The sequence below is a fragment of the Eumetopias jubatus genome, unplaced genomic scaffold, assembly GCF_037043125.1.
Source record: "Eumetopias jubatus isolate StellerSeaLion01/CBP00866 unplaced genomic scaffold, mEumJub1_p1.0 scaffold_12, whole genome shotgun sequence".
NCBI classification, from domain to species: Eukaryota; Metazoa; Chordata; class Mammalia; order Carnivora; family Otariidae; genus Eumetopias; species Eumetopias jubatus.
The window spans coordinates 70,886,265-70,912,566 of NW_028274818.1; the positions used below are offsets into that span (position 1 = coordinate 70,886,265).

A 26,302-nucleotide genomic window follows, 5' to 3' on the forward strand; every position below is an offset into this window, starting at 1 on the left:
ATGTCCAGAAAGAAGACCCCCAAGAGCAAGGGGGCCAGCGCGCCCGCTGCCTCCGTGCTGCCCGCCGCCAACGGGTCCCGGCCGGCGCGCCCTGGGATTGCGCGCCCTGGCCCCCAGGTGCGGCCCAACGGGCCCCCGCAGCTGGGCAGGCCCTCGCTTGGCAGCGGCGACTTCTACGATGTCACCTTCAAGGTGAGCCGGCCCCCCACCCCATGCAAGCGCAGCAGGTGGCGCTCGGCCCGAGCCGAGCGGGGAGGGGTCCGGGAGTGGACGGAGGGCCCGGCGGACCCTGGGCGGGAAGCCCGCCCGAGCGGCACCCTGAGGCTGGCACGGCGGGCACCGCGCATCGCATACACACACAGCTGTCAGACCCGGATTTCAGATACCCAACAGCTGGCAAGGCTTGCCCCCTAACGCCCCAGCTGGCAGGGCCGGACAAGGGGTCCCGAACCTGGCAGGTGCTCCGTCCCCGCTCCCTAATGGTCCCGCGCCCACCCGGGCCCCAGTCTCACCATTTCCCATATGCTGCCTTCCCTCACCCCCAGGGTCTGTGGGTCTCCTCTTTTTGGGGGGGAAGGGGGAGACTAAGAAGAGGTTTACCAGTTGGGTGGGGAACACTGGGGCCTCCTTCAGGCCTAGGCAGAAGCCTGTGGATTGTGGAGGGGTTGTTCCAACTGTGGGTTTTGGAGCCTTTGACAGCAGGCTGGGGGAGGGGTGGACGAGGGGGAGGCCTGATTGCCTCCTACCGGTCCCCAGACCTGACCTAGGCCTTCTCAGGCCAAGATTTGACCTCATGTGGCAAATTCCTCCGGAATCTTACTGGGATTAGAAGAAGCCCCGTGGCACAGAGACTCCCACAGGCCCCCCAGAAGGTCTCCAGCCACCAACCTCCAGAGTCCACTCCCCACCAAGCCCCAAGTGCTCCCCTTTCAGATCAGGCATGGTGTCCAGGGTCTGGGGGTGGGGTTAGGTAGGGCCCTGGATGGAGGCAGCTGCCTCCACTCCCCATTAAGTGAGATGGGCCACTGTTCAGGAGAAAGGGGACCGGACCTTCTGGAGGTGGAAGCTGGAGGTCCAGCCGGCAGGGACCGTAGTTATCCTGTCTTGCCCAGGTCCTGCTGAACCTGCAGGCCTGGGACAGTTCGTCCACTCCTGACCAGGCCAGCTCAGGGAAGACCAGACACCCCTCTGGGTGGGCCTGCACCTCGGTCCCCTCTGTCCCTAACACCTCGGACCCTCCTGTTCGCCCCAGGTCATGCTGGTGGGGGACTCGGGCGTGGGGAAGACCTGCCTGCTCGTGCGCTTCAAGGATGGGGCCTTCCTGGCAGGGACCTTCATCTCCACTGTGGGCATCGACTTCCGGGTGAGAGGGGAGGCTGATGTCCTCAGCACTAAGCTGACCCAGCCATGCCCTGGGCCCCCCGCACCAGCTCACGGAGTTCTCACAACACCCCTGGGCAGCTGGCTCCCCATTAGCCCTGGACACCTCCTTTCTGGACCACCTGGCACTCAGGGTCAGGGTGGTCGAGGGGGTATGCCTTAAAGACCAAAATGCCCAACTCCTGACACCCTAAGGATCCTGGAGATAGGTGATGGCTGCATGTGACTGAAGCAGGGGTAGCACTCCTATGCCTGGGGCTGTATTCTGTGCCTCAGGGTGGGTGGGCCGGGTGCCCCAGGGGGTGGCCATCAGAGGGAACTCAAGGCCCATGTTCCCTTGGGAGGCTAACATCACTGCCCCATGGTACACAGGTGCCAGGCAGCCTGCCGAAGACCTAAGAGAGAAGTGGCTGTGGCATACACCCCCTCTGGGAGCTGGGGGGGGGTGTCCCTGCCCTTGGGTGAGGGAGCTCACAGTAAATGCTCCCACCTGGCTGTTCCCCCCTGCCAGAGCCCCCTCCCACATTGCCCCCAACAGGAGGGCTGTGTCCCTGGGGTTTTGGGACGGGGGGAGTGCACCTGATTTGGGGGCTCCCCACACCCCCCTGGCACCCTAATAGCCTGTGGGGTTAGCAGGGAATGATGAGGGCCACAGCAGCCACGCCCCCACCTCTACCCACCAGTCTAAATTCTGAGTGCCTTGCCAAGGCGCTGGTGTGTTCTAGACAAATCCCAAATTTGCATTTTTCTCACCCTTTAATTAGACCCAGTTGGCGGGAGGCTGGGAGGGAGGCCCATTCTGGGAACGGGAAAGGGGGCTCCCTCCAGGCTAGGGAGCCATTATTTACCCTGCTTGGGGGTCCAGGTCCCCTCAAGTCTTCTGAGATGAAGTAAGTGTTCAGGTGCCAGAAAAGGACAGTTTAGACCCTGGACGGGTCGTCCTTTGCCTGTTTTGGCCCCACCTTCCCTTCTCACCTCCCTCTTGGCTCTGGGGCAGGTGGCAAGGGAGGTGAGGCCGCTCGGTTCACACCCCTGTTCAAGGGTGCCAGTGAAGGCGGGGTGTCCTCTCCAGCCTCCTCTCAGCCTGGCAGATGGCTGTACCATTGGTTCCTGGGAGACCCAGAAGCACCCTGACAGCAGGAGCTTGGGGAAGAGGGAGGCGGTGTGGTCCCAGCTGCCAGGGCCTGAGGCTACCAGGCCCCCAACCCCCACCCCAGCAGATGGGAGCCGTGGGGTTGGGCCCCTCCCTGCCACTAGTCCTGAGCGGGGAGGGCCTGCCAGGTGACCATTACCAGCAACAGTCAATGAGCACCCACTGTGTACCAGGCCGAATTCAGGGTCTGTGGTTACTGCACTGGGTCCGGTCCTCAGGGAGCTGTTGTCCCAGCAGGAAGAAGGGAGGCTTTTAAATTGGAGCAAGCATTTCGCTCTCACTCTGGGCCAGATACAGTTCTCAGTGCTTTGCACGTAGTAGCTCATAAAGCCATTGAAGCAGCCATGTGATGGGCACCCTGGTTATCTCCCTTTGTGGATGGGGAAACTGAGGCACAGAATGTTAGTAATGGGCCTGGGGTTACACCACGATAACTTCACAGAAGTCACGCGGGTGGCTCTGGGCAAAAGGAGCATCACGTGTAGAGCTGTGAGGAGCTGATGGCCCGTCAGAGGGGCTGGGGCAGGGCCTCCATGGTCTGCGAGGGTACAGGGAGAGATGTGCATGGTGAACCTGAGTTGGCAAGGAGGTGCAGGGAAGCTGACTAGGGTTAGGCGCCAGGGGGAGGCAGGGCGGCAGGTCTGGGCTGGAGAGGTGCTGGGGCAGGGCAGGGAGGAGGAGGGAGGGCTGGAGCAACAGGACTCGGTGACTGACTGGGCCGGGTGGTGGCAAAGGGCCTTTGAGGGCAGTGGGGCTGTGTGCCAGGCCTCTCGGGTGGGCAGAGAAAGAGCACACATGGCCCAGAACTGGACACAGCTGCCCTTGGAGGGCAGCAACCTGCAAGTCCATGAGGATGGCCATCTGAGTGGGAGAGGGGCCTGGGCATCATCACCAGGTGGGGCTCACCAGGGGGAGGTGCAGGAGGCACGGGGGTGGGGAGAGCTGGGTGCATCCCAGGACTTGGGTTTGAGGTGAAAGGTTACCTGCAGGTACAGGGAGGCGAAGTGGTCAGACGAGGAGAACCAGGAGGTGGGCATCGGGGACAGAACCCAGCCAGCTGAGGGGCAGACAGGGTAAGAGTGAATTTGGGGGCGTGCCAGGGGCCGCACAAGCTCAGGCTCGGTCCTGGCCTGCATTGCAGGAGCCCCCCACTAGGGGGCAGCACTGTCCTAGCCGCTGGGCTCAGTGGAGCTGGCTGGTTGTCTTTCAGAACAAAGTTCTGGATGTGGATGGCATGAAGGTGAAGCTGCAGGTAAGAGGTGGGGGCGGGGGGGGCGGGGGAGGTGAGGGGAAGGGACTGGCAGCCCTGACTCCCGGGCTGTACCTGTCGCTGCAGATCTGGGACACGGCTGGCCAGGAGCGGTTCCGCAGCGTCACCCACGCTTACTACCGCGACGCCCATGGTGAGCTTGTGGGCGCAGGATGCCAGCCCCAGGAAGCGGAGGCTGCGCTCTGTGGGTGCCCTGGGAGTGAGCATGGCAGGCAGCCTGGAGGCTGTGCTGCACGAGGGTGTGGGCGCCAGGAAGCTGTCCTCACTGGCTCTCTGCCCCCAGCGCTGCTGCTGCTCTATGATGTCACCAACAAGGCGTCCTTTGACAATATCCAGGTCAGTGGTTTCCTTCCTGGTGGTGGGACAGGCCATGGGGTGTTAGGGCCCCAGAGGTCGGAGGACCCCACGGAGGACAGCAGGGAAGGGCGGCCCCTCTGGTGGCTCAGGTTGCCTGTGAGCTGGATGGGGTCTGGGGACCTTCCAGCTCGGTCCAACACCTTGCATAAGGTACTCCACCTGGCACGGGGACCACTATTTCTGGGTCCCTCCAGTTAGCCAGAGCCACACAGGCCGTCTGTGCCGTGTGGTCTGGAGGGACAAGGGGTGCGCAGGAGTGCCAGCCTCTAGGCTGGTCTCAGCTTCTCCCCTACAGGCCTGGCTGACCGAGATCCAGGAGTATGCCCAGCATGACGTGGTGCTTATGCTGCTGGGGAACAAGGTGAGCGCCCCAGCCCCCCTTCTCTTCCCTGGCTCTACAGAGGGGCGAGGGAGCGGGCAAGCCCTGGGCCAGCTCTCACCAAGACCCCTGTGCCAGGTGGACTCTGCCCAGGAGCGTGCGGTCAAGCGGGAGGATGGGGAGAAGCTGGCCAAGGTGAGCCAGGGTAGGGTGGGTGGCCAGGGGTGTCCCTGGGGTTGTGGGACTCGGGCTATCCCCACCAGGCTGCCACCTGGCTGCCAACAGCTGTTTGCAGGAGTACGGGCTGCCCTTCATGGAGACCAGCGCCAAGACAGGCCTCAACGTGGACTTGGCCTTCACAGCCATTGCAAAGTAAGTCCTGGCAGTCACCAGGAAGACCCCCACCCCCAGACCTGGAGTCTGAATCTCCTTGCTGGGGTAGAAGCCACTTTGTTCCATGGTCACCCCTGCCCCACAGGGAGTTGAAGCAGCGCTCCACGAAGGCCCCCAGTGAACCCCGCTTCAGGCTGCACGACTATGTCAAGAGGGAGGGCCGAGGAGCCTCCTGCTGCACACCCTGAACCTGGGAGGGCCCTGCAAGGCCGGACAGAGGCTTTACAGGGACTCCCGGATTTAGTCACCCTGAAGTCAATCCCAGGGTGTCCAATCCTGGAACTCCCAGATGGAGCCTTGCCTTTCCCACAACCTCAGGCCCAACAGGCTTCAAGGAGCCAGTGGGTCTGCACCCCCCCTTCACCTGCTGCTGCCTGAGGGCCTTGACAGAAAAGCAAGGGTCTTCAGTACAGGAGGGAGCACCTCACAATGTACAGCCCATGGGGGGTGCTCTGCTGCCCCCTCCTGGACACGCCCAGCTTGGAAGCTGGGCCGCGGTACCAGCAGCACATGTACAGTGCCTGACCCCTTAAGAGAAAACCATGTCTTCACCTGCACACGCTGCCCAGGCAGGGAAAGGCAGGACTCCTGCCCGTGCCTGGGACCTAGGACTTCACCGCCAACCATACCATGCATTTGTGCCCCAAGGATCAGAGCCACCTGCTCCCAGCTCACACGCTAGGAGACTCTGGTTCCAGCATCAACAGGGTCTTCCTTTCATGCTACCTTGGAGGATGCCAAGGTTGTGGCTTTGTAAGAGACGAACAGCATGTGGGAAATCACAGAAATGTCAGGGAAACTGGAACTGCCAGCCCCACCGAGGCCCGTGCTTAGTGAGGTCAAGCCAGGGGGCTGGTAGTACACTCTACGTACTCAAATCTTGAAGTCCGTCTTTAGATTAAGAGCCTTTGTTTTCAGTCCTAGTGAATAAAGTTGTGTTTTCTGGACTGCCTCTCTTTTCTGTTCAAAGAAATCCCCCTTTGGACCCCTCGGCAAAGTATGGATCATCTTTTAACACTCAGAGGGTGGCACCCGCCCCCCGTGCTGTAACTAGGTTGCTTGGAACCCCAGTGGTGTCTAGGGAGCACGGGGGAGCCTAGGTGATTCATGTCCACTCCTCCCACAAGACACAATGGAATAAAAAACAGTGCTCCATGGCCCGCTAGTGAAGAATTAAGAGTTCCTGACCTACCCAAGGCACAGGCCAAAAACCCCCAGTATTTTTGGCCTTATAGGGAAATATGAAGAAGGCAGTTCCAACAGTGGGGAAGTCACTGTACGAACATCCATCTTCCTCTGCAGTGCCCCAAGACTACCCGGGGATGAGCCAGTGCTCCCGTGGGGTCCTATGGGATGCAGTCACGCGTTAAAAGAAAGACACCTGCGTTCCAATCAACTCACCACTTTTGCTTTATTGCTCAGCGCTTCCCAGACAAACACGGGCTCCCGCCTTACCACCAGGCCTCCGGGCTGACGTCGACTCACGTTCACGGCCTCTGGCCGGGTCACCCACCGCCCTGGAAGGCAGACAGCACCACAATGTAGACAGAAGCCCACTCCCATTTCGGGCAATATGGTTTCGCACCCAGCCGCCCCCGTCACGGGGGCGCACCTTGAAGCCTCAGTCTTGCAAAATAATCAGACTGCATGAGCAGTTTTCATACGAGGTGTCAGAAATAAAAGCAACTCATCACAGGCTCGAAGCTGCCTAGGGGAGAGGAGGCCCGGCCCAGCCTTACCTGCCGGGAGATGGGAGGTCTGGAGGTTCGGACTTCTCCGACCGAACGGGGGGGTGGGGGTGGGGAGAGCGGAGCAAAAAACGTGAACAACACCGAGGCGGAAGAGGGCCAGGCCGGCCTGCAGACTTGGGGGACCCCCTCAAACCCACTCGGGGCCCACTGCGCCCATGACCTTGGCGTATAGCACCAGCAAAAGCAAAAACCCCAGATCCGCACTCGATTCCAAAAGAATGAAGGGCGCGAGGCTCAAGCTTTTATAGAAACTGCCCTTCCACTGCGATTGGGCCATCCTGACGGAAGTACCCGCTCCCTTTTCCCGGACCCGACCCGCGAAGCTTCTCCTTTTCGCAACGGGCCATCGAACGTCACCCTGAGCGACAGCGGCACATAACCAATCAGACTCCGACCTGCAACATAGAGTGATTCTAAAGCTGCCAATCCCGCCCCGCGACGTCGAAGCCACCGGAAGTCGTAGTTTCTGAGGAGCCGCGCGTGAGGCAGCTGGCCGGGCATTGAGAGTCCAAGAACTACAAGTCCCGGCGGGCGTAGCGCATGAGCGCTTCCGGCTCGCGCTTCCTGTCCCTTTCCCGGCCGGCGGCCGCGGGGGCACGATGAAGCGGGAGGGTGGCGCTGCCGCTCTCGGGCGGCCGCGGGCGGGTGAGTGTCCGCGCGGCGCGCCCGGCCCGGGGCTCGCCCCTCGGGGCCGCTTGGTGGGCGCGTCGGGGTCCGCGGAGGGATCGGGCCTGGGGGGCGGGGCTGACGCGGGCCGGGGTCTCCGCGTCTGTCCATCACTCGCTCGGTCGCTCCATTCTCCCCTTCCTTATTCATTTCTCCTTCCTGCGTGCATGGAGCGCCGCCGGGGACCCAGTTCTCGTGGGCTCTTCCTCTCCTGCAGCTTTTCTCAACCCCGCCGCTATTGACAATTCTCGCCGAGCATTCTCTACTGTGCTTTGGTGGACGTTGAGCTGCATCCTTGGTCTCCACCCACTAGATACCAGTAACCTCCCCCACCCCCTTCGTGACAACCCAAAATGCCTCCAGACATTCCCAAACGTCTCCTGGGGGACAAAATCCTGCCCTCCCCCCGCTTCCCCCCCTCCCCCCCGGTTGAGAGCCGGTGATCCAGAGCAGGGAGCGATTGACAGTACACACAAAATCCTGAGGAGTTGTGATGGGTGCTATGAAACAGGACGCTGAGAAGGAGTGCTGGGCGCTCCTGAATGGCTTGGTGAGGGGGGAGGTGCCTCCAGCAAGCAGCCTGTCTTGGGAAGTTGCTGGAAGAGCATGCCTGGCAGAGGGAGCAAGATGTGCAAAGGCCCCGCGGGAGAAATGGCTTGGGGTGCCAGTGAGGGCTGGCAGAGGGGTGAGGCAAGTCCGGGAGGCCAGCCCAGGGTGCAGGGTGGCAGAAATTGTACACAGGAGAGCCAGCATCAGATTGAAGCCTAGTGAAGAGCCCCTGGTTATGTGTGGAGGAAGGACTGGGGTTCAGTGAGGAAGCAGGAGAGAGTGAGGAGGCTGGCCTGTGTGTAGAGGAGAGTGAGTGGGAGATGAGGCTCTGGTTGTCTTGAACCAGGCCGGGGCATTCAGCTGGGGCTGAGTCTGCACTTGTGCTGGATCTAACCCTGCTTTGGCAGGACAGGGGTAGAGAGGAAGGCCAGAGATTCCACCCTACTTTACTGCCTCCCTTTCTTAGAGCTCTGGGCTGCCCAGACCGAGTGTCCACCCTTCTCCCCATCCCACAGACCCCTCCCCATGCACACACAGTGCTCCTCTCCTGGGGGCTGCCCACCCCCTGGCCTTTGCCAAGCATGGGGCCTCTCTCTTCCTCATTCCTTCTCTTTGGGCCTCTCCCTTCCCACACCCCTTCCCTGAAGGCCTGTGTAGCAGACACTACCTGTCGTAAATCTCTACTTGAGCTGCTCTGGGCATTCCCCTTTCTCCATGGAATCCCCAGTCCCTGTGGCTTATGGTTCCTACAAGGTATCGCTGCACTATTCCCTGGAAGCCAGAACGTCTGTCTCAGGAGAAGCAGGGGTATGGGCAGCCTGGATGAGGGAGGTAACCGGCTGAGAAGGAGGGGTCCCTGTGGAGTAACCCGTGCTGTGGCTGTGTGTCACAGTATTTCTGGAAATGAATGGAACAGATCAGGGTCTGAAGTGTTGACTTAGCTGGGACAAGAACCCACAGAAAAGTGCCTTTGGCAGGTTGAATAGGGCTCACTAGTACTCCCGAGCCTCTGTCTGCCTCTCCTCCTGGGCCCTGCAGCTTCTCCGAGTCAGACTCAACGTTTGGCCGTCCGCAAGAGCCCTCTCTCCATCCAGCATGTGGACTGGCCTGCAGTGGGTGTGAACCTGGCCGCAGGATCAGGAACGCACAGTTTGGGAAATGGGAGAGGTGTGGCTGAAGGGCCTGCGCTGGCTGGGTGGCCTCAGGCAGCCTGGGCGCTGTGGTTTGGCTGCACCCCCCCACCCCCCCGGCTCGGCTTGATCTGGGGCTGGCTTCAGTGCATGGTGGGCTCCTCGATTTGCCAGCAGAACAGAGGAAGTGAGAGGAACGGGGCTTTGGTTGACCCCAGTGTGGCCTCTTGCAGGCTGTGGGTACTGGGATAGCTTCTCAGCTCCATTTTCCGATCTCAGAGACGGCCTGCTACCGGTAGAGCCTTGATTCTTGCCTCGAGAGCCATCTCTCACAGTTCCTGTCAGATGGGGGCATGTCCGCTCCCTTTCACGGGTGAGAAATCGAAGGTCCAGGAGGTTGAGAAGCTTGTCCAAATTCGCACAGCTGTTATGCGGCAGAGGTGGGATTTGAACTCAGGTCTGAGTCCAGCACTCATGGCCTTGACCGTTATGCTGTTCCATCTCCATAAAGGACACTTGGAGGGGTCAGCGTAAGCATATATATGAAGGGCCAGCATGTGTCTAGCTTGGGAAGTGTCAGCAGGACATAACTTGCTCCTGAACCTGAGTCCCCACTGGCCTGACCTTCCTGTTGTTGGGTGGGCACTTAGGACTTCACCCGGCCCTCTGGCTGGCTTATGCAGGAGGAACCCTGGTAGAGGGGCCTGCCAACCCCTCCACTTCCAACAGATGCCCCCCAGCGTCCTCTGTGCTCTGCTCTGGCCCTTCAGCAGAAGGCATTCGGTTGCTCCCTGGAGGAGCATGGAGTCAGGTGGGGCAGATGAAGGGGGAAATGGGCCCTGGGGGCTGGTGCTAATGTCACTAGCAGACCTGGTACTTGGCTGCCCCCTGGTACTTGGCTGGAAGTCCAGCTGGGGGGGTGGACCAACCCCAAGAGCACCCAGGCAGAAGGAATGGGGGTGCCGCAGCACCGGCTGTAAGGGCATGGGGTGGACAGTGGCATGGGCTGGTGCATGTCCAGGCCAGGCTCTGGCCTGTGACTTTGTATACACTCCCCAGCTTCTGTAGGGAAGCCAGAAAGAGGAAGGCAGGGAGACAGAAACCACATGGGGCATGATGAGAAACAGCCAGGGCGGACTGGAGCTGTAGCCTGGGCCTGAGGCACTGCCACCTGGTTCTCGGGCAGAGGCCCAGGACCTGTCCCCGCAAGCTTAGATTTATGGGTGGGGGGCGGCCCAGGGCAGGGCCAGGGGAATGTAGCTGGTTATAGGGGCCACTTTTACCTGCCCACACCCTCCCTCCAACTCAGGGTCTGGCCCAACTCTGGCAGCAGCGGCACAGATGGGAAGCATGTCCCAGGCTGTCTGGTGAAAGGTAACAGTGGCCCCTGCAGCCAGGTGCTGAGATAGGAGGACAAATACCTTTCCCCAGAATGCTCTCTCCCTGCTCTGGATCTGCCCAGCCCCTTCCTCCAGGAAGCTCTCCAGGAGTCATAGAGAGGAGCGTCCCCTAGGCTGAGTCTGCAGCTCATACGTGGCCATCCACTGTATGGGAGAGAAAGCTAGGAAATGAGTCTGGCCCCAAGGGGCAGGTGGGGAGGCAAAGGCATTCCCCTTGCTGAATGGAGGTTAAAGCCAGGCTGGTGGAGCAGGAGGGATGCTATCCCTCCAGCAGAGGGGCCTGTGGGTGCTGGACCTGGATAGGCAAGATGAGAGGCTAGCTGGGAGGTGTAAGGACACAGAGCCCTGGGAGAGGAGGCCACAGCAGGTGTCCAGTCCAGCAACCTTGAGGCCACTGTGGATTAGGACTGTGGGTACAGAGACAAGGATGGCGGGTGAGGGCAGAGGCCCAGGCTGCGTGCTGGGAGGGAAGGGAGGCCGAGCAGGCCTCAAACCAGGGTCTACTGAGGTGCTGAGGGGATCCCTGACATCATACCCTGCCTGTTTGGGATGGAAAAGACATACTAAGGGGACATCAGGGAGCAGCTGGAGGAAGTGTATGGGGCTTTGATAATGGCAACCGGCTTGTTTCTATAGGATTTGGTAGCTCAGCTTCGGCTTGGCCAGGGGGCCCTGGGCAGGGGCTCATCCATGGGCTGGGTGGTCCGTGGGTGATATGAGGGGCTGGGCCTGGAGCTCTGGCTGTAGTCCAGCCGGCCACCCACGGCTCTGTGCCAGGCAGGGCTGAGGTCTCCTGAGCCACCAGTGCTCCCCCCTGGAGCAGTCACCACCAGATGTGTGGCCTGATGGGGTTCTCAGGGCACGCCTACCCCCTCTCTGGCTCCACACTTGCTTTTCAGGAGACCCCACCACGCCCACTCCCTGGGGCTCTGGAGGAGCCGCCTCAAGGCGGGGCTTGGCCCTAGTGGGACCTGTTTCCGGCCACCCCACTACCCCGATTCCAGCATTTACAGCGTGCACTGCCCACTCCACTGGCTGCGAGCCGCACGGACCAAACTGGGGGGCCTGGGTCCCACATTCCCAAGGGTGAGGGCTTAGCAGATGCTATTGGCCTCCGTCCAGGGGATGGGCTGGGGAGGGGTTCCCCAGAGAGCTGGCCTGCCCTCTGGTGCAAGCTGCCCAGAGAAGGGGGCTGGGGGGGGCTTTCCCAAAGAGGAGCTGGGGGTAAAGTCCAGGGGCTGGGACATGATAGGTGGATCTCTCGTTCTTCCCTGGGCAATGAGTGTACCCCAGGGCCCCAGAAGTCCTTTGGACATGGACGTGGGTGGACAGAGATCCCTGGGCCTTGACCCTAGGCTCAAGCAAGGGGTTGCAGGGGGGCTGCTTCTGCACTGACCCTGAGCGCCCTTGGGCACCACTCCCCCACCAGCCTTACCTGAGGCAGGCAGACCCATCTCCACCAGGACCTGTGGTCTTCAGTCTTTAAGAGAGCGAATCCACAGGTCCCGTGGGCTCTGCTGAGCCACCTGGAACAGGCAGGGTGGGGACTTGGCTGGGAAGGGGGGGGGAAGGGGGGGAGCGGAGCTGTGGGGATGTCCTATCTCGCCCTCCTCCCACCCCAGCTGTGCCTGGCAGGCTGAGCCCGCAGCGTTTCCCAGTCTGGGAGAGTCCAGTTGTCTAGTTGACACCTCCCTGGTCCGCCAGGCGGTGGTGGAGTGGTGAGGAGGCCTACCCCCTCGGGGGCTGGGGCACACCCCCCAGCACAGCTGGGCCTGGCCAGGGGGGTGAGGAGCTGTGCTGTTGTGTTTCCGGGGTTTGGGCCTGCAGAGCTGAAGGATGCCAGAGAAGACTCTTGCAAAATGCAGCCCCTAGGGAGCGGGGCTGAAGGCTTGATGCATCTTGCTCAATTCCACGATGCTTAGGGTAGGATCTGATCCTTGTGTTCAGGGGCACACATTTAGGGGGGGCGGTGGCCTGCAGCCCGCGTCCCCCCCCTCCCCCCCCGCCCCCAGCTCCCTGGCTGGGGCCGCATGCCACCCCATGTAAACGGGGAAGCACTTCCCTCCCTCCTTCCTTTGCTCAGCTTTGCTCTCTGGCTAGGCCAGGCCTGTGTGTCTGCCGCCAGGGCCGCTATTGGCTGTCAGGGGACTTTCCAGCCGATTTGCATGTTGCCCTGCTAGTCCTGCGTGCCTTTCTGTTTACTTCACTTCGGAGGGAGGGAGAGCCAGACGCCCGCTCTCTCAGACTGCAGCAACACGCACACAGGCCCCACGGGGCCTGGCGGGCTGGCCGCGGCCCCGGGGGGAGTCCCTGTTGGGGTCCCGGCTGCCTGGAGCCAGCAGCGGGCCTCTGGGCCTTGGGAGCTTGCAGCAGAGGGAGCAGATGGATTATAAAATCCAGGTCAGTGTGGGCCAGCCACCCCCGCGTGACCCACCCCCACCCTCCTCCCAGCACGCACAGTGGTGCTGAGGCTGGAGCCAACCTTGGGCTTCCTGAGAGCTGAGTCCTAGAGCTCCTCCGTTCGAGCTGTCTGGACCTCACCCTGGCCAGGGTGGCCTTCATCTGAGCAGGGTGGTCCCCAAGATTTCCTGCTTAGCATGGAGACAGCAGCGGGGCTGGAGGTGGGGCTCCTGGACACACCGTATTCACATCTCTGTCCAAGGGCCTGATACTGGCCACTCCCAGGAGCCCCTGCCTCACCCCCCAAGAGGAAAAGCCACTGGACAGCCTGGTCTGGGACACACAGCCAAGTCCCTTGAGTCACAGCAGGGGTGGGTGGGCAGGAGGGGGAGGCTTTGGCCGACCTCTTGGGTCCCCCTATTTAGCTGGACCCATAGGGCACTCTGAGCACGAGGGGGCCGTACTTTGTGGCCATGCCAGCTCAGGAGCTGAGAGCCACCCCATGGAGGCCTGAGGCCAGAAGACCGGGAGAATGGCATTGCAGGTGACATTTGAAGGAGCAGGTGGACGAGAGAGGAGATGGGGGTGTGTGTGTGACAGCTCAGGAGCACAGTGTGGGGACACAAGGCTTGAGAGCCAGCCTCCTCCCTGTGGACCTGCAGGTTGGCTTGGAGGACCACTGAGTAGCTCTGGTGTGTGTGTGAGGCAGACGTGGCCAGTTGTGCCAGGTCACGGGGGCCAATGGAGAAGGTGCTGGAGCCAGCCGCGTGCTGTACACGTACCGGGTAGGGGCAGAGCGCGTCTCTTGCCTACTCCCACGGGGTGGGAGGCTCAGCAGCCCTTACACCGGGAGCGCTTCTCAGCTCAGCGGGGCCCTCAAACTGCAGGGTGGGCCCCGGCCTGCCACGCCCCCTCCCGCCCCAGAGGAGCAGGACCAGGGGCCTCCTCAGGAGTTGCTGACACTGGTTCTGATGGCTGGGCTGGGCGGCGGCTGATGAGCCCGTGGTGTGGCATCCCAGGGGGCTGCTCAGGGGTCTTCCGGGGTAGAGAGCTCATGCGTGCCAGGTGGCAGCAATTCTGGGTATGTGGCTTCCTCCTCGGGGGGAGCCTGGCTCCAAGCTGGGGCCTTGTGGCTATAGCTGACTCAGGGCCATAGCAGGAGACCCTGACCCTGGGAGGGCCCCTGGGAAGGTGGGCGCTGCCCTGGCAATGGAGCAGCTCACCCCAGGCTATCCGTGATCTGGTCAGCTGGCTGGTGCCTTCTAATAGCCAGCGCTCCTGGGGCCCAGCCAGGCCCCTCTCTGGGTGTATGGGGGGCGGTTCTTGGAGGCTCAGGATGATTCCCACTGTGCCTTCTCCCTGCCACCTCAGCCCGCGAGTCCCGAGCCAACAGCTGGGGAGTGAGAGGGTGTCCCCTGTTTCCAGAGTAGGTGACCTGCACAAGGTCAGAAGTCAGGGCTCTCATCTCCTCCCGCTGCCTGAAAATGGCTTTAGCTGTGTGATGAGCCTCTGAGTGTTAGGCCCCAGGTGTGTCTCTGACTGGTTCTCTGGGGCGTGGCCAATGTCCTTCCATCTTGCAGACTGGGGCTGTCCAGGGCCCGACTGCACCTACCCTGGCAGGAGGCGGGCATACAGCTTGATCCCATCCTGTGTGCCACACCATGGCCCAGCCTTGGCCCCCAGAACACTTGCGCTCAGACCCAGAGGATCACAGAGCACCATGGGGGCTCTCCACCCCTGGGGTGGAGTTGGTGGCTTTTCTAGAAGGCTAGGCCTTGAAGGAAGGTAAAGCCGAGTGCCCGCTGCACCCAGGGCCTCCTCCCTCCCTTGAGGGCCTGTGCACACCTGGGACGGGAGGGAGGGGAAGGGACTTTGCCCCTGTGGATCTGCCCTTGTCAGCCTCCCTGCCACCACAGTGTGCCCGTCATGGACTAGCCAGAGCAGGCCACCTGACAGGGGCCAGGGCCACCATCTTTAAAGCCATCCTTTGTACTCCCCCGCAGGAGATGCGGCCCGAGGACCCTAGATGCCTCTCTAGAGCATGAGCTCGGGCAAGAACGCCCGCTACAACCGCTTCTCCGGGGGGCCTACCAACCTTCCCACCCCAGACGTCGCAGCTGGGGTAAGGAGGGCCTTATGGGTGTGGGCCCCCTGGTGGAGGGCCCCCTCGGCGGAGCTTCCAGCGTAGTCCTCTCCTCACCTGGAGGGCCTGCGGGAGGGCTGTGCCGTGTATATTGGTGGTGTGTCCCTGGGTACGCACACATGCATGTGGGCACGTCGGCGGGAGAGCGTGTCCGTGCGTGCTCCCATGTGTGTCCTCACCCTCTCCGGGGGTCAGTGCCAAGTTTCGTGCGTTCTCTCTCCAGACCAGAATGGAAACGACCTTTGGGCCTGCCTTTTCGGCCGTCACCACCATCACGAAAGGTGAGCCTGCAAGCCCTGGGCCAGCCTGGGCTCGGCAGAATCTGGGCGCCCCCCCCTTCATGCCAGGGTCTGCGGGGCACTTCCTGGTGGGGCGGGAGTGGGGCGCTGGTGTTGGGGAGTGGGCGGGATTCCCACTCCCTGCTCCTCTTCCACCCTGCCACCACCCCCCCCGCCCCTCCTCAGGGCCTTGCCCCTTCCCACTCTGGGGAGGGCTGCCCTGACTTCCCGGCACCCCCACCCGTCCTTCCCCTTGTTCTCGTGAGCCCTGGCTCATCCCCACCCCGGGCTCCTAGCAGGGCCCGAAAGGCCGGGACTGGGGAGCACATGGGGCACGGTGGGTGATGAGAAGTACTCACGGGGTCCTTTCTCCAGCCGGGTCCCGCTGCTGGGCCGTGTGTTTGTGGAGGGCCTCAGGAGCTAGCCAGAGAGGGCACCCAAGAGGCTGTGGCCCCTCTCGTCAGGGCGGGGGGCTCGGGTCGGAGTGTGCGCTTCTGCTGTTCGGTTTGCTGTTCCTCGCTGTGTGGCTAGTTTCTCAGCTTCCCCAGGGCTCCCTCCAGTGGGGTGGCACGCATGCTCACACTGGGGGACCCAGCCCAGCGCTCTGAAAGAGCCCTTTTTTCTTCTTACATGTTCTCTTCTGAGGAAAAGAACATGAACGGTCCCCGTTCATCCCAGCACCCAGGGCGCCCTCCTGAACGCCTCTGCCCCCATCAGGAGCTGTGAGCTCCCTGTCCTGGTTCCCCCAGCATCCCGGTCGGGCGCGACGGCAGTCTGTCCCACTCTCGCCCCACCTGCCACCCACTCCGTGGCGGGGATGGGTCAGAGCTGGGCGTGAACAATTGCCTCACCTGGCCCCTCACGTTACAGATAGAGAAACAGAGGCCCAATCCCAGGGCAGCTGCTCAAAGCCTGAATTATGAACCCAATCTTCGGGGCTGCTAGTGACGTCTGGGTTTGGTTGGGGCCTGAGGCTACCGCCTGCAGGGCCTGTGAGGGAGGTTCTCTGGCTCCCACATGGACCCCTGACCAACACCTGTGGAGGAGGCTGAGAAGGCCCGAGGCTGGTTCCAGGTCTGGCCACGGGAGCAGGTGGAAGATGGGTGGACCCAAACAGTGGGCTGTCTCCCAGTCCCCACCACATACCAGCCAAGGGGCCTCAGGCCTCTCTGTCCCTCCGTTTCCTCCTGTGTAAGGCCGTCAGAGCACTCCTCTCCCCTGCCCCAGGCAGGGTTTCCTTGAGGGCCAAGAAGACAAGCTCCAAGCAAGCCGCCTCCAGTATAATCACTCAGGTGTCGGCCTCGTGCCTCCACCGGGCACAGGGAAGAGCCCTCCATCCTCCCTTCAGCCTGCCTGGGGACTGCAACTGTTGGGGGCTGCTCCCTTCCTGGGCCACTGGGGCTCTAGCTGGGGGCTCGGGCCAGCTCATGCTCCTGCCCTTGCCCTGCTCAGGTCCCTGCTGGCGGCACGGGCTTCCCAGCTGCCCATGAGCCCAGCCCCGGCCCAGTGGCCCTCAGATCAAGAAGAAGGCCGTGGGAGTGGGTGGGAGCAAGGAAACCTGGAGAGGACTAACCCCATGTCAGGCCCAGCCCCTGCTGGGCCCATCTGCCCAGGGGGCCCACCTTCCGCCATGATGGGCCAGGCATGCCCCCATGGCCCACACTCATGGCGTCCCAACCCTCTTCTCTTGGCAGCTGATGGGACCAGCACATACAAACAGCACCGCAGGACGCCGTCCTCCTCCAGCACCCTCGCCTACTCACCGCGGGATGAGGAGGACAGCATGGTAGGTCTGTGCCGTGACCATCTCTCCCCACAGCCTCCTGCCATGTCCTCCTTCCCGAGGCCCAGGTCCCAGGAGTAGCTGAAGCGGGAGGCTCAGCTGCGAGGCATGCCCCGAGCTAAGGTCTGCAGGGTGTAGTGGGCTGGGGAGGCTGAGGGCTGGTGTGTCTGGACACCCTAAGGCCTCAGCACCCATGGCTGGACTGCATGGGAGAGGTGGCTAGAGAGGGCAGCTGGGCTTGGGGGTGCAGGGCCCACAAGCTGGAGCCATGGGACCCAGAGAAGTTTCGGTCATGCGGGGAACGAGATCAGAGTTGCGTTTTTAATGCTGCCTCTGCTGTTGAGTAGAGGATGAGTGGGTGGGCTGCCGGGTGGAGGTAGGAGGCCTGAGCAGGTGACTGGAGGGTGGGTGGCCCGAGCCGGGCACGAGAAGCCTGTGGGAGAGCCAGAGAGCTTCCTGCCTCAGGCACTGCAGAGTGAGGAAGGGGGTCGTGGCAGCGTCGGGGCTGGCCGTCAGTGCCCAGGCCGTGTGGCCAGGGTTACTGTGGCTGTTCTCTGCCTGTCGGGGCCCTGGGCCAGGGGCTGGCTCGGGCCCTCCTGCCACTCGCCTTTCCCGTGCTTTCTGCTTTCCCTCCGCGAGATCCGGCCAGCGTGTGCCTGGCTGACTCCAGCTGGTTCTCCTGCCCTCCCAGCCCCGCAGGACCCAAGTCTTCACATGCTGGGCTGCCGGGCCTTGGTTTCCTATTTAACACGAAGAAACATGGGGTTTTTAGTTATTTAAACATTTTAGCTATTTTAGTTACTTAGTTAACTAAAGGCCGCACTAGGCCTTCTTGAAGCAGGGAGCAGATATGTTGCGCCCCGCTCCCTCTGGCTGCACCTGCCTCAGTCTCAATGACCTCTGACGCCCATGGCTGGGGGGAGGGGATTTTTTCCCCCAGCCTCGCACAGAGGTTGGGACAGGGGCGGCTGGGCCCATGGGCTGTGTGTGGAGGCAGGAGGCTTCTGGGTGCGAGAGGAGGAGCATGAGGAGCAGTGGCTCTTACAGCATCTCCGTTGGGGATTCTAGGTCAAGAAGCGAGGGGGGAACAGCACCCCCACCCGGGGCCCCACCCAGATCCTCCCCCTCAGCGGCTCAGGCAGAGGCAGGCCCCCATGGCCCTCCCTCCTGCTCTCAGCATCTCAGCCAGGGTTCAGTGGGGCGTCCCTGCCTTCCCCGGGAGCCTCTTCGGCCCAGCCCAGCATCCCCGTCCAGGGAAGCCTGATGGGCAGCCAAGCCCCAGGGGACTCGGAGCCCCGAAGCCTCCGCCAGCCGTCCCTTCCTCTAGCCGTCCGGGCGTTGAGGCCGGCCCAGGACTGGCTGATGGAGGCGCCCCGTGTGCAGCCCACACTCCCTCACGGGAAGCAGGAAGCAGGCCAGGCGAGCGTGTCCTCCTGGAATTGAATAGCAGGAAGTCTCTCCATTTACACAAAGAAAGTTGGCAGATGTGCGCGGGTGGCCCAGCAACAGGGCCGGGACCGCTGGGCAGGCTGGGGCCTGGGCACCGAACCGGCTCCCAGGGCACACGCGGTGGCCTTGTGGGGCAAGGGAGCGCCCGCTAGGGCTGGGGGGGGGCCCTGCCCTCCCCCCTGGCTGACGGGCTGCCTGCCCCCGTTCACCGCAGCCCCCCATCAGCACGCCACGCCGCTCCGACTCGGCCATCTCCGTCCGCTCCTTGCACTCGGAGTCCAGCATGTCCCTGCGCTCCACGTTCTCGCTGCCTGAGGAGGAGGAGGAACCGGTAGGTGTGTCCGCCACGGCAGGGTGGCCCCCAAGTGACACGGCGGCTGCGGCGGCACCTTCCCCCTGGGCCTGGTGGGAGGGGGTGATGCGGCCTAGTCCCCCAGGCATGCTCTTCCCACATCTCGGCCCACGGGCTCCCCAGCACCGGCTTTGGGAAGTGAGGGAAGAGCCCATGGGGGGTCCCCGGTCCCCATCGCAGGTGGACAGGATGCGCCGATGGCCCAGGCCCCTCAAGCTCAGGTCCAGCCCCAGGCCTCAGCAGGCCCTTCTTGGGCCCCACCGCAGCTGAGGTTCCTTCCCCGCCTGCGTCTGTGCCCCCAGGCCCCACTCTCAGCCTGCCCTGCCCGGTTCTAGGAGCCGCTGGTATTTGCCGAGCAGCCCTCGGTGAAGCTGTGTTGTCAGCTTTGCTGCAGTGTGTTCAAGGACCCCGTGATCACCACGTGTGGGGTAAGGCCGCCCCGGGCCACCCTGCCCGGCCCTTCCGACCTGTGCACCCTCACGGGGCCAGGCGGGCTGCCGGCCCCTTTGGTGCAGAGCCTTGGCCCTGCAGGGGACACGGGTGGGGGGGGTGCAATTCCGTGGCCATGCTGCAAGCCCACCCATTGTCTCCACAGCACACGTTTTGTCGAAGATGTGCCCTAAAGTCAGGTAAGGCCCTCCCAGACCCAGGCCTGGCCACCTCATTACCCAGCTTGTGGGGGGTCCCTCCAGGGAGGTCCTAGCCCATGCCCAGCACCGATGGTGCCCCGGTACGTGCTGGCTTCTCTCTAGTCTTGCCCCAGCAGCAGCCCCGGGTGTGTGCAGGCTGGGCTCCACACCTTGATGGGCAGAGCCGTGAGACCCACAGCTCAGGGGCCCCGGGGCTCTGCAGCTGCTGTCTCTGGCAAGAGCTGCCCTCGCTGTCACGGCTGCCCACCTCACTGTCCCAGGCCTTGGCGCCTGGGCCCAGGGCTGGTTCCTCTCCGTGCTCTGTTCCCGGCTCCCTCCACCCCATCCCAGACTCCTAAGTCAGCTGAGAGGCTCCATCACCTCCTACACCCAGTGGTCACTCTTGGTGGCCCAGCTGTGCACCCCTCCTGTTTCAGGCACCTCAGCGGGGCAGGTAGATGGGGGGATCCACCCAGGGGGATCCACCGAGCATGTTCCAAGCCTGCCACACCAGGACTCAGTCTCCCACCCCAGCACAGCCCGGCCACAACGCTTTGAGCAGAGTTGCCAGGGCGGGGGGGTCGCCAGGTGGACCGTGGGGTCAGCATGTCCTCCCCTGCAGAGAAGTGCCCCGTGGACCACGCCAAGCTGACGGTGGTGGTGAACAACATTGCGGTGGCCGAGCAGATCGGGGAGCTCTTCATCCACTGCAGGCATGGCTGCCGGGCGGCAGGGGGTGGGAAGCCCCCCGTCTTTGAGGTGGACCCCCGAGGGTGCCCCTTCACCATCAAGCTTAGTGCTCGCAAGTAAGTGCCCCCCTCGTCCCCCACTCCTCATCCCCCAGGGGCACTGAGACCCGGTGCCTCTGGGGACTCAGCCCGCAGTGCCCTGCCCCCCCAAGGGACCACGAGAGCAGCTGTGACTACAGGCCTGTACGATGTCCTAACAACCCCAGCTGCCCGCCTCTCCTCAAGATGAACCTGGAGGCCCACCTGAAGGAGTGCGAGCACATCAAGTGTCCCCACTCCAAGTACGGGTGAGTGGGCGGGGGCGGGCGTGCGGGGGCTGCCCCGGGCCGGTGGTGGGCAGGCAGGAGGGCGGGGGCGGTGGTGGCTGGGCTGGCATTCACAGTCCCTCCTTCAGCAAACCTCTGTTGAGATCCGCTTGTGTGCTGAGCGCTGGGGACACAGCCAGGGTCCCCAGGGAGACGGACCCTAGCGGGAGCCACACCACCAGCTGTGTAATACAAACTGAGGTACAGGTGCCGCGAAGGAGAGACCTGAGCCCTCCAGGAGTGCAGAGGGCTCGGAGCGGTTGGGGAGCCGGGGGGTCAGGGACGGTGGGCCCTGAGGACTCATGCATGTGTGCGTGTGAACCAAGGAGCAGTGTGGGGGCCAACACGGGTGGAGGGGAGAGCCAAGGTGTGGCGGGCCCGAGAAGAAGCGGGACTGGGAGGCTGGCAACAGCTGTGGGAGAGCCCTTGAAGAGCTTTGAGCAGGAGCAAAGTGACGAGATTTCCTTATAAAGCGGCCTGCTAGATGCTAAGCGGTGGCAGGACGGATGGGCGGGCCGCAGGCGTGGGGAGGATCGTGGCAGAAAAGTGGGACTCGAGAGAGATCCCGGGGCTAGCGGGGCTGGGGAAAGGGCCCTGCCAGGCAAGGAGATGAGCAGGTGGGCAGGGCGACTGTCCTGTCCCTCCAGGTGCACCTTCATCGGGAACCAGGACACCTATGAGACGCACCTGGAGACGTGCCGCTTTGAGGGCCTGAAGGAGTTCCTGCAGCAGACAGACGACCGCTTCCACGAGATGCACGTGGCGCTGGCCCAGAAGGACCAGGAGATCGCCTTCCTGCGCTCCATGCTGGGCAAGCTCTCAGAGAAGATTGACCAGCTGGAGAAGAGCCTGGAGCTCAAGTTCGGTGAGGGCATGCCCCAGAGAGGCAGGGTTGCAGCCCCTCTTCCTGGTCCCTGACGCCGTCTTCCTGGCCACTCAGATGTCCTAGACGAAAACCAGAGCAAGCTCAGCGAGGACCTCATGGAGTTCCGGAGGGATGCATCCATGTTGAACGTGAGCAGCAGATGGGGGCCAAGTGCAGGGGGCGGGGCGGGCGGAGGGGGGCACAGGACTGCCCCTCAGCTTGGGCCCCTGCAGGAGGCTTGGCCGCACTCGGAGTTAGGGGTCTGCCGGGGAAGGCTGCTGCTGCACCTGTGCTGTCCCGGCCCAGCCCGGTCTGGGGGCGGGGGGCCCGGAGCCACACCCAGCGGGCCCTCTGCTCTTGGCCTTGGCAGGATGAGCTGTCCCACATCAACGCGCGGCTGAACATGGGCATCCTAGGATGTGAGTACGGGCCTGCTGCTGCCCCCACCACTGCCCCTAAGTGCCGCCAGGCCCTCACCAGTTCCCCCTGTGTCCGCAGCCTACGACCCGCAGCAGATCTTCAAGTGCAAAGGAACCTTCGTGGGTCACCAGGGCCCAGTCTGGTGTCTCTGTGTCTACTCCATGGGGGACCTGCTCTTCAGCGGCTCCTCTGACAAGACCATCAAGGTGAGTGGGGTCTTGCCTCGGGGGTGGGCACGCCTGCCAACCTCTGCCAGCCCTGGCCTGCCTGCAGGTGGCTCACCTTCCAGCCCCACTCCCACCCTGCTGCCCCGGCATTGGGCTGGCCCTGCGGGGACCCACGCAGCCCTGGTCTCTGCAGGTGTGGGACACGTGCACCACCTACAAGTGTCAGAAGACGTTGGAGGGCCATGACGGCATCGTGCTGGCTCTGTGCATCCAAGGGTGAGTGTGCACACGTGCGCCTCCCTGGCCACGGTGCCCACGCTGGGCCAGGCATAGGAGATCCCGTGGGCCAGGGGCTCGAGCCTGTGCGGCCACGTGTGTCCTCAGATGGCCGTGTGTGCCTGTCATGTGGGGCACCCTCACCCTCGAGCAGGGCTGGATGGCTAGGTGGAGGCACACGGGCCCTCCTGCTCTGAAGATGTACGTTCTCGACGTGTAGCCACGGCCCTGGGGTGCCTCGGGCACCTCGCTGGCCTGTAGCCAGAGCCCTGGGCACAGCTCAGGGAGAGGACCACTGAGTCGCCGGTCCCGCTACTCCCTCACCCCCAGGGTAGCCCCTTCTAGACCTTCCCTCCTGTCTCATGTCATGAGGCTTTACTTCGTGGGCGTGAGCGTGAGAGACGGAGAGACAGACGCTCGTTCCCAGGAAGCAGCGGCTGACGGCCAACAGCGCTGAAGAGGGTCATTACCTCCTGGCTCACTGTCGGACGCTTGCCAGGCAGGGGGTGGGGGCTGGACTTCCAATCCCAAGGTTCTCTCGCCGGGACAGGAACGCCGAGGGCTCAAGGGGGCAGAGGTGGCCCTGGCGCCGGCCTGAGCTGCCGGGTCCTCTGGCTGCTGCCCCTCGGCCCGGCCCGGCCCAGCGGCATCTGCCGCCCTGACCCCGTGGCCCCGCCCCCCAGGTGCAAGCTGTACAGCGGCTCGGCGGACTGCACCATCATCGTGAGTGGGGCTGCAGCGGGCACGCGGGCTCTGGGCACCCCGGGCGTGCCGCCCTGCTGGGGCCTGAGGCTTTCTGTCCTCCTTCCTGCCAGGTGTGGGACATCCAGAACCTGCAGAAGGTGAACACAATCCGGGCCCATGACAACCCGGTGTGCACGCTGGTCTCCTCACACAACATGCTCTTCAGCGGCTCCCTGAAGGCCATCAAGGTCAGGCATGGCACTGTGTGTACACGGGGCAGGGGGGCATCAAGGTGCCGGCTACGTGCCCCCAAGCCCATGCTCATGGCCATCCCCACAGGTCTGGGACATCGTGGGCACTGAACTGAAGCTGAAGAAGGAGCTCACAGGTCTCAACCACTGGGTCCGGGCCCTGGTGGCCGCCCAGAGCTACCTGTACAGCGGCTCCTACCAGACAATCAAGGTAGGCCCGGGGCGGGGGGTTCCTGTGGGGAGACCCCTCCGTCACCACCCAGGCCTGCTCCAGGGGTACCCCGCCTCCACTGCCCCCTCACTGCTGGGGCAGAGAGACCCTCACACGCTTCCTAAGGGGACGGGTGGGCTGCTCACAGTGTCCAAAGCCTCCGAGGCCCTGGGGGTGAGGTGCCCGGCCTGGGACCAAGTGGCCTGAGCTTGTCCGTAGATCTGGGACATCCGGACCCTCGACTGCATCCATGTCCTGCAGACATCTGGCGGCAGCGTCTACTCTATTGCTGTGACGAATCACCACATCGTCTGTGGCACCTATGAGAACCTCATCCACGTAAGGCGGGCGACTAGGGCCGGGCCTCCCTCTGGGCCCCTGTCCTCCCCCATCTGTGGCTCTGACCTGCCTGGGCCACTCCGTCAGGTGTGGGACATCGAGTCCAAGGAGCAGGTGCGGACCCTAACGGGCCATGTTGGCACCGTGTATGCCCTGGCAGTCATCTCAACGCCAGACCAGACCAAAGTCTTCAGCGCGTCCTATGACCGGTCTCTCAGGGTGTGTGCTGGCCTAGCGCCGGTGGGAGGCTGCGGGCGGGCGGCTGGTCTGGCTGGGCGCTTACACTCCGTGTGCCCCCAGGTCTGGAGTATGGACAACATGATCTGCACGCAGACGCTGCTGCGTCACCAGGGCAGTGTGACTGCGCTGGCTGTGTCCCGGGGCCGGCTCTTCTCAGGCGCTGTGGACAGCACTGTGAAGGTCAGGCCTTCCCGGGGGGGCTGTGCACCTGCAGCAGGGGGCAGGGGCGGAGGAGCTAGAGGCCCTGGGCAGGGGGCACTGGAGGGCAAGTGTGCATGGCAGGTGGTGGTAAGGCAGTGTGGCTAAAGGGGCACCTGAAACAGAGCCCTTCCTCTGCAGGTTTGGACATGCTAACAGAGTGCAGGCCCGTCTTGGCTTCCTCTGCGGCCTCCCAGGCCGGTCCCAACCAGGCTGGCCATAGGAGGGGTCTGGGGGGGGGTCCCTGCCTGCCCTGTGGGGACAGGCAGACAGGCTCACCTGGCCAGGCAGTGCCCTCCCTGCCCGGCGAGCCTCCTTCTGCTTGGCCTTGTGATCGTCGTTGCCAGGACAGTGCCCAGCCCCTCTCTCTGGGTGCCAGGTACGATGCTCGCCCGGCCCACCCTCCATCCCCACCCCAGATGGGACTGTGGGCCTTTTTACTCACCTTTTCTACTGTTTTTAGACTGTATATAGATTTGATTACGTCCTGATTGAAATAAAAGCTGCACAGACTGTGGCTGTGAGTGGGGACAGTCCTTGGGTTGTCGGAGAGGCCACCGGAGAAGGCTGGTGTGCACGGGCACCGGCAGCCAGCAGGTGGGAGGCGGGGCGGGGCCACAAAAGGGCTCCTCCTGCCAGCCCCAGAGTGTGGCCCTCTTGGTGACTCCTCCCTGCCAGGAACAAGCTAGATTCCCACTCTCCCCAACACACATCCCCAAGAAGTGAGCCAGGCAGCTCTGTTTTCTGCTGTTTATTTAGACAGCTGACAGCAGCTCCCTGCCCGGAACCCCCCTCCCCATTTGCTGGAGCCCCAGCCTGGGCCACCCACTAAAGAGAGACCAGGCGCATCCACCTGGGGAAGTGTCAGGGCATGACAGTTGGAAGGGGCCCCACACGCCCAGATGCCACCTTGGCCGATCCCCTCTGCCCGCCCGCATCACAACCGCTGGTTTTCGGCGTTGTTAAATCTATTTTTTTTTTTTTTTTAAGAAATGTCAAAGTTGTGCCCAACACACGTGGATCAGCAAACACAATAGAGGAGGCCAGTCAGTACTTTTTGGAAAGGGGAGAAAGAGGAGAGAGGGCAAGAACGACCACACGACACAGCCTGGGACCATGAGCAGAAGCGTCCGCGGGAACTTGGATGGGGGAGGGCCCTGGGGAGGGAGGGTCAGGCACACCCTCACACGTGCCACACGCAGCCTGGCATGCATGCCCTGCACCCACCGCCGTCACCTGGCTGGTGTGCCCACGTTGCACACACAGCTCCCCCAAAGCTCAGGCGCACCTCCCACCAGCACCCCAGGAGAGCAGGGAGCCCTCCCCACTAGCTCCATGGTGTGGAGGACACAGCCCAGCAGCAAGCAAGGCACATCCTTCGAGTTCTTCAGACGCAGAGAAAAGTTAGGAGAGAGAGGGAGGGGAGGCCCTAGCGGAGCATGGACCCTCCCAGACCCCAGCCTCCTGTTTGTGCTACTGGGCCAGAGGTCCTGGACAGAGAGAGGGAACGATGGACAGACGGCCAGGGCCTCTAACAGCTTTTGTCTTGAGCTAGACTTCAGTGTCCTTACAGTTGGTAAATGGTTTTCTATAGAATCAATAATATTTTTTCTTTCTTTAAATATATATTTGTTAAAGTTATACCTTTTTGTTTCTCTGGGGAAATCTGCCTCAGCTCATTCCCAATAAATACTCTCGATAGCTTATATTCTGGGGGTACAGTGGGGCAGGGGCGCGACCCCAGCCCCAGCCCCTTGTGCTGCGCTGGAGCGGTGGGCGGAAGTCCCCAATGGGCAGCTCTGTGCTGGGCATAGGCCTGTGTGCTCTGCCACAGATTGGGGAGGGGGCCAAATTGGTTGCCCACCTCCCGCCTCCCGCCCGGGCAGGCCCTGCCTGGGCTCAGGGCAGGGGGCCAGGGCTGCCCCTCCTGCACCCGCAGCAGTCAGAGCTTGGCATGGGTGGGCAGGTGGCCCAGCAGTTATTGCACGGGGCGCAGCAGACAGGAACGGGCACCCACCGGGCAGCAGCGTTTACCCAGAGCCCTTGGGTCCCCTGGCCAGGCAGTCCTCCAGGCCGGCTGTCCGGCCTGGGCCCAGGGGCAGGAGTTGTGCTTGTGCAGGGGACGTCCGGGCCGTCCCCTGCGCCTGGCCGCCGTCGGCTGGCCGCCCTGCCCGCTCGCGCTGCGCCCAGAGGTG

The 26,302-nt window shown here is 63.0% G+C and overlaps 2 protein-coding genes and 1 non-coding gene across 6 annotated transcripts; 2 read left to right on the plus strand and 1 right to left on the minus strand.

Annotated features, from left to right (window-relative positions):
* RAB26 (RAB26, member RAS oncogene family) lies at positions 1-5,812 on the plus strand. The gene is made up of 9 exons (XM_028111829.2): positions 1-192; positions 1,253-1,363; positions 3,744-3,785; positions 3,870-3,936; positions 4,087-4,139; positions 4,456-4,521; positions 4,618-4,674; positions 4,775-4,851; positions 4,958-5,812. The coding sequence occupies exons 1-9, from the start codon at positions 1-3 to the stop codon at positions 5,058-5,060; spliced, it is 768 nt and encodes a 255-aa protein (XP_027967630.1). The 3' UTR covers positions 5,061-5,812.
* Positions 5,813-6,488: 676 nt separating this feature from the next.
* Positions 6,489-6,571, minus strand: LOC114215779 (small nucleolar RNA SNORD60). The gene has a single exon (XR_003610626.1). It is a non-coding gene; the product is annotated as a small nucleolar RNA SNORD60 (small nucleolar RNA).
* Positions 6,572-7,161: 590 nt separating this feature from the next.
* TRAF7 (TNF receptor associated factor 7) lies at positions 7,162-24,624 on the plus strand. 4 transcript variants are annotated; one of them, XM_028111610.2, is made up of 21 exons: positions 7,162-7,268; positions 14,772-14,890; positions 15,135-15,192; positions 16,884-16,975; positions 18,636-18,752; positions 19,109-19,201; positions 19,369-19,402; positions 20,025-20,208; positions 20,304-20,432; positions 21,104-21,321; positions 21,397-21,470; positions 21,692-21,740; positions 21,820-21,947; positions 22,102-22,184; positions 22,868-22,907; positions 23,000-23,116; positions 23,208-23,330; positions 23,550-23,669; positions 23,757-23,888; positions 23,970-24,089; positions 24,249-24,624. In XM_028111610.2, the coding sequence occupies exons 2-21, from the start codon at positions 14,810-14,812 to the stop codon at positions 24,261-24,263; spliced, it is 2,007 nt and encodes a 668-aa protein (XP_027967411.1). In that variant the 5' UTR covers positions 7,162-7,268; positions 14,772-14,809; the 3' UTR covers positions 24,264-24,624. The 4 variants fall into 4 exon arrangements, with proteins under 4 accessions (XP_027967411.1, XP_027967408.1, XP_027967409.1 ...); XM_028111607.2 differs by having other exon boundaries at positions 7,163-7,268; positions 20,304-20,438; XM_028111608.2 differs by lacking the exon at positions 7,162-7,268 and adding an exon at positions 12,413-12,768 and having other exon boundaries at positions 20,304-20,438.
* The last annotated feature ends 1,678 nt before the right edge of the window (positions 24,625-26,302 follow it).